This window comes from Plasmodium reichenowi, chromosome 5 (assembly GCF_001601855.1).
Source record: "Plasmodium reichenowi strain SY57 chromosome 5, whole genome shotgun sequence".
In the NCBI taxonomy this organism is placed as follows: Eukaryota; Apicomplexa; class Aconoidasida; order Haemosporida; family Plasmodiidae; genus Plasmodium; species Plasmodium reichenowi.
The window spans coordinates 327892-335391 of NC_033650.1; the positions used below are offsets into that span (position 1 = coordinate 327892).

Sequence of the window (7500 nt, forward strand, 5' to 3'; positions counted from 1 at the left end):
TTTTTTTTTATTTTTTTTTTTTTTTTTTTTTTTTTTTTTTTTTTTTTCGAATGTTTTCTCCATTTCAATTTTGGTTTACATTTTGTTTTTGATTTGAATTTTGTTGGTATTTAAATAATGGTATGAATTTTTCATACGTTTTAGGTTTTAGATTTGCATATGGTTTTCCATGATTAAATAACCAAGTATCATAATCCATATAAATTTTGACTAATAATTGTTCTATTAATTTTTTGGCTAGTATATAATGATCATATTTTTGGCAAGATACACATAAATGTAATGATTCATTTGCTTCTTTTTTTTCTTCTCCTTCTAAATAACCAGAACCTCTACCTCTTAATCTAAGTTTACAATCTGTATCGATACATATTTTTTTCATGTTAGTACCTTTCAATCCTATAATTCTTTTGGCTATATCAAACCCATTAAAAGGATCGATTTGTACTTCATATTTAGCTGTATACTTTTTAATAACTAAAAAGTTATCTGACACATCATTATTTGGATAATTATTTTTTATTCCAGCTGCACTACCACTACTACTACTACTACTATTATTATTATTATTATTGTTATTATTATTGTTGTTGTTGTTGTTATTATTATTATTATTATTATTATTATAATTATTACCATAATAATTATTATTATTTGTAGTATTATTACTATTACCGTTGTAATTACTACTATTATTATTGTTATAATGTTTCATATGAACATTATTCATTTTATCCATATATTTATTATTTTCATTTTTATCTATTTTATCTCTTTCATCATAAGGAATATAATTTTTATTTTCCATATAATTATTATTGAAATTTTTATATTTAAAATTCATTTTATCTCTACTCTTCATATTTTCATAAATTACATTATAATGATTATTATTATGATTGAAATTATTATTATTATTATTATTTTGTATTTTCATCTCATATTTCATTTTTTCATTTCCTCTAAATTTTTCTATTATGCTATTATTAGTAGTATCCTCATTTAATTTATTAACACACTTAATATTATTATTATTGTTAATATTATCTATTATTTTTGGATTATCTATAAAGTTTGAAAGATTTCCATTATTTTTTCCCTTCAAAGGAGTATTATTCATATTATATGTATCTACTATGGTAGCATCTGAAGCACATCTAGTTGAAATGCTCTTGGCATAATTATAATCTACATTTCTTAGTGGATTCATTTTGTTATTATTCATACTACTCATATTGTTCAGTGTATTTATACTATTATTATGATTGTTGTTCATATGATTCAATGTATTATTCATATTATTATTTAAATTACTTGGATTACTACCCATATTGATATTATTACTACCCATATTGATATTATTACTACCCATATTAATATTATTACTTCCCACATTATGTATATGATTATTACTACCAAGATTTTTCATTTTAAAATCATAATTGTTTGATATTGACATATCACTATAATTTCTTATATGATGTGTTTGATTATGATGATGTTTATTATTTTTTATTTTCTCATTTTCAATCATATTGTTATAATTTATTACATTTGGTGTATTCATTCTATATATATTATTATTATTATTATTATTATTATTATCATTAATTGTATTGTACTCATTTTTTGATTTTATATCATTTAATGTATTTTCTATGTCATTGTATATAGTTTCTTTAGGCATATAATAATTTTTCAGATTATAATTCTTCTCATTAAAATTTAGATCGCTATTTCTGTTATTGGCAAAATCCATCATTATCTTTTTATTATTATTTTGTGCATTATCCCTTTTTACGTTCACGTTATTTTTATCTATAACTATAGGATAGTCATTTAAATTGTTACTATTACGGTTATTACTATTGTTATTATTGTTATTATTGTTATTATTGTTATTATTGTTATTATTATTATTGTTGTTGTTGTTATTTTTATTGTTACTATTAATACTCATATTATTATTATTATCATTATTATTAGATACATTATTTGTTTTAAAAAAACCTTTCACGTTTTCATTATTCACAAAATTACCATTCGGCAAAATTTTCATATTATTATTATTATTATTATTATTATTCAAGTTAGGCAGGTTCATAGTAAGATTACGGTTTGCGTTAATATTTTTTTTATTACGATAATCCATTTTATAATAATTATTATTACGATCATTCAATGAATTATTAGAGGGAGACATATTTTGTTTGTTATTATATCCATTATTATAATGTTCATTTTTTTGTATATCATTTTTCATATTATTATGTTCTGATAAAACATCATATAACATATAATTAGAACTATTCATATTATTATTTACAGAATTATCATCATTTAAATGAATATTATTTAAATTTATAACATTACTAAATTTACCATCTTTAGTATCATCTCCTTTTTGGTAATATTTATTATTACCATTGTTCAGAATGAGATCTATCATTTTTTCATCAAATTTATTTAAATGTATACCATTAATCATATTATTATTCATACTGTCATTTAGTAATTCGTTTATACTTATTTCCCTTTTATCTTTTTCTTTTTCATAATCACCTTCTTTATTTTGATAGTAGTTATTATTATTTATATTTCCATCGAGTTTTCCTACGACATCATTCATTTTGTTCACACTATTAATATCATTATTATTATTATTATTATTATTATTATTATTATTACCATTATTATTAGTTTTATTATTATTAGTTTTATTATTATTAGTTTTATTATTATTAGTTTTATTATTCATTATGGATGACATAGATAAATCATAATTATTTACAAAATCAAAATTATGAAATTTATTGTAACTTATTTTTTTTTCTTGGATTCTTTTTCTATTTTCAGATGATATATCTCTTTCTTCTTTTTCTTCATTTGGATTTTCTTGTTCATTTTTTTCTTGTCCTTTCAAATAATTTAAAATATTATCATTTGAATTAAAAACATTTTGTACATTAGTTTCATTCAAAAAATTCTCAATATTTTTACTATTAATATTATTATGATGAAGTAAATTTTTATTATTATCATTATCCACTTGGTTATTATTAAAATGTTTATTATTCATATAAGTTCCATTTTTATTCTCATTTAACATATTATTTTTACAAAATGTTGAGACACTATCTTCCTGTTCTTTATTATTATGTACATTTGGGGGGTTGTACGTATGTATCTTTTCATTATGATTGTTTAGAGCTTCGAATAATTGTTTATCCAAGGAAAAATTATATACATAATTATTATTATTATTTTTATTTTTCAAAGTGCTTTCTGAATCCACATTTTTATTTGTTACAATTGGACTATTTATTTTATCTATAAAATTCAAATTATTTATAGTATAATTATACATATCGTTTTTATACATATCGTTTTTATACATATCGTTTTTATACATATCGTTTTCATACATGTCGTTTTTATACATATCGTTTTTATACATATCGTTTTTATACATATCGTTTTCATACATATCGTTTTTATATATATCCTTTTTATATATATCCTTTTTATATATATCCTTTTTTTTCAACTGCTCATTATCATGAGGAACCATTTCTTTCATTTTATTTGGAGAATATATAAAATCTTCATTTCTTGTTATATGTTTATTTTCATGTAATCCTAATGAATTATTATGCACTGAATTATCATCGATTGAACATAATTCTTCAAATGTGTTCAATATTATTTTTCTTTTATTTTTATCATCATCACTAACATTTTCAATATTATTATTTTCATATAATACAGGAGACTTATTATCATTCGTCATATTAATATAATGATTATGATCATGTTTGAATTTGAGAGCATTCGAAGAATTCAAAGTGCTTGTATTTGTAACTTCCTCTTTTTTTACATTATTATAATAAGCATTAATAATATTAGTAGCATTATCATTTCTAATTTTGGGCATATTAAAAATAGTAGATTTATTAATATCATCATATATAAAGTTTTTACCATTGTATTCATTATTCTCTATATCTGTATTGAGTACATGTTCATTTTTCTTTATATCATGAAAAGAATTATAAACTTTATAATAATCCATAGGGTTGTCATTTTTTTTTAAAAAAATATTTAAATTGTCTAAATTTAGGATGGTACTATTAGATTTAGTGTTAAAATGATTTAAATTATGAAGAGTATCAAATTGTTCTCCCTTATTATCACAAAAAATATTATTATTATTATTATTGTTATTATTATTGTTATTATTTAGGTCGCTTTTGATGTTTCGTTTATTACTTATTTCATCTTTAGTACTTTGAATATTATTCATATGAACATTCATATTGAGCTTTGCATTATTTGTTAAATTTTCATTATGATATTTTTGTTTTTGTTTTTCATGTTGTTTTTGTTTTTCATTTTTTTTTTCATTTTCATTTTCGTACTTATTACTTTTAAATATGTCGTTCATCAAAATGTTAACATAATTCTCGTCACTCATTGACGATATATCATCCATAGGAATGTTCATATTATTTTCTTTCTTACCTTTATAAAATAAATTCAAATAATTTTTTTGATCATTTATATAATTATTTTCAAGGAAACCTTTTATATATTTCATAAAAGAATCATTATTACCACTAAATGAATTACTACCAAAAAACATCGACATATTATCACTACTTGTGATAGTACTTACATCGTCTTGCTTTAAATTATATATTTCATTTTTATTATTATATTTTTCATATTCCAAGGAATTAAAAATATCCTTTTCATTGGAATAATTATTTTCATCAGAACATTTCTTTTCATTATTATTTATATTTTTATTTGTTGTAAAGAATTTTTTATAATCGACATCTTCATTATTTAAAAATAAATTAAAATTATCATCTATCAAATGTTCATTCGAATCATAATTCTTTATTTTATTATCATTTTCTATACTTTTTTGACTTAATGCATTATCTTTAAAAAAGGAATTCTCTTCTATTAACATATGAACTATATTACTATTATTACGCATATTTTCATTATTACTACCATCAACAATATTATTACAGCTAGCGTTTGTTGTTCCACTATTACTATAATTTATTGTACAATCATTATTAATTTCGTTTTTTTTATTATTATTATTATTATTATTATTACTTTCCATATTATCACTATGATCATTATAATCATTATCAATATAATTATTATTATAACCTTCATGTTCCTCTTTTTTAAAACCATTATGTTTTTCTTTAGTATAAATATAATTATAATTATTCACACCATTATATTTGTCCTTATTATCTTTTTTAAATTTATCATCTTCTTCATGAACATGATGATTAATCATCTCTTCAATGTTTTCATTTTTTAAAAGTTCATTATAAATACAAGTAAGATTCTTCACATTCTTTGAATAGTTCTCTTTATTTTTTATTTTCTCAACTTGATTTTCTTCTATTTTTGTTATTTTATATGAGCTATCTTTGTTATTTTGTTCATCATCAAAGTGTTTATTATATTCATCTTTTTTTCCTATATCATAATTATTATGTATATGTGTTATATCCTTATTCTTATTATCCATCATCATTTCATTTACAAAATTATTAGTACTTTTATATTTATCATCATTTTCTCCTTGTGTAGTTTGAGGACAAAATGGTGCTACATTATAATACACATTATCATTCATATTTTTTCTATCAACATTGAAATTATTACATAAATTGTTGTTATAACTTTGATTCATATCATTCACATTTAATGTTAAATCATTATCATAATAAGAATTAAATATTAGATTATTTAAGTTGTCATATTTATTTTTATTACCTTCTTCATTATTATTTATTTTATAATCAAAATTTAACAAATCATTTGAATAAATATTAAAATTCTTCATAAGCATGTGTATATATTTTTCATCTTTACAATTTGAATTGGAGGAGATATTCTTAAAAATATTGGAACTTTCCACATGACGATTTTTCACTTCATCACTACTGCTCATATTACTAACAACACTATTATTTGTATGATTATTACTGCTACCATTTGTATTATTATTATTATCTTTCGAGAGAATAATCCTATCTTCCATGTGTTCTTCTTCATTATTATTAAAAACATCCTTCTTCTTCTCATTATTATTATTATTATTATTATTATTATTATTTTTTTTTTTTTCATATGTGTTATCTTCATCATTACTTTTATTTTTATTATCAGGTGATCCATTTTTACTCTGTAAATTATTACTATGATGGGAATTCATAAATATGTCTCTTTCAACATTCTTTGAAATATCATTTATACACATATCATTAAAATTGTTAAAATTATTAAATGAATATTTTAAGTTCTCTTTTAAATTCTTTGACAAGAAGGAACTATCATTCATATCGTTCAACTTATTATTAACTAGTTTCATTTCATAATCATTATTCCATGTATTATCTGATGTAATACAACAATTCGTTGAATTATTTATATTTTTTTCTTCATCTATAACATTTTGATCCTCTAGTTTTTTTTTAAGACTTCCAATAATATCATTTTCTTTATTTATAACACAATGAGGGTTCATACTTTTCTTCATATCCTTATCATACTCAACGGTATCTTTAAATGCATACATTTTATTATCCAAGGAAGGTGATATTTTCCCATTAGCTTGTCCCATATTATTATTCTCAACAGAAATGAAATTATTACAATCATCTTCATTTTTATGAATACAAATATTTCTAACATTATTATTATTATTATTATTATTATTATTATTATTATTATTACTATTATTATTATTACTATTATTATTATTATTATTATTATTATTATTATTATTACTATTATTATTATTGCTGTTGTTGTCACCTGTGAAATGCTCATAACTCATAATTTGATTAATCATGTTATCTTGCTCTTCTTCATTTAAATAAAAATCAACTTCTTTTTTATTACCTCCATTCAGCACACACTCATTCTTCTCTTGGGAAATATTCATATCTTGCGTGTACATGAAATTTTTATTTTCATTCAATATTCCAAGAGAGTTCGAATTATTATTATTAAAACAATTCATATTTTTATTATAATAATTTTGATTGTTTATGTTAAGATGATGATCATTATAAATTTTACAATTATTATTAATATTATTATTATTATCATCTGACAGGGAATAACTCCTTTCATATTTCTCATTTACATTCATTACACACTCATCATTCATATTACTAGTGTTATTTATTTGGTTACAAATATTATAGTCATTTTTATATATATCACTATTTCTATAAGTATAACAATTATTATTATTATTATTATTATTATTATCAACTATATTCATATTCTTTTCTTTATTATCATTATTACCATTATTTTGATTGATATCTAAATGATTTACTTCTCTTTTTTCAAAACACCCTGATTGAACATTATTTATATACATATGCTTAAACCCTATAGATGAATCCACAAATGTGTCAGAACTATTTCCTTGGACAAGCAACTTTTCTT

At 20.2% G+C, this 7500-nt stretch overlaps 1 protein-coding gene across 1 annotated transcript in view; it reads right to left on the reverse strand.

The window, feature by feature from the left end:
* Positions 1-64: 64 nt before the first annotated feature.
* The window catches only part of PRSY57_0509300 (hypothetical protein), a gene marked incomplete at both ends in the record, with an annotated part of 7656 nt that continues 220 nt past the window's right edge, over positions 65-7500 (reverse strand). The window contains one exon of the mRNA XM_012906164.2: positions 65-7500. This exon is cut by the window's right edge and continues 220 nt beyond it. Coding sequence (XP_012761618.2) covers positions 65-7500 — 7436 coding nt within the window.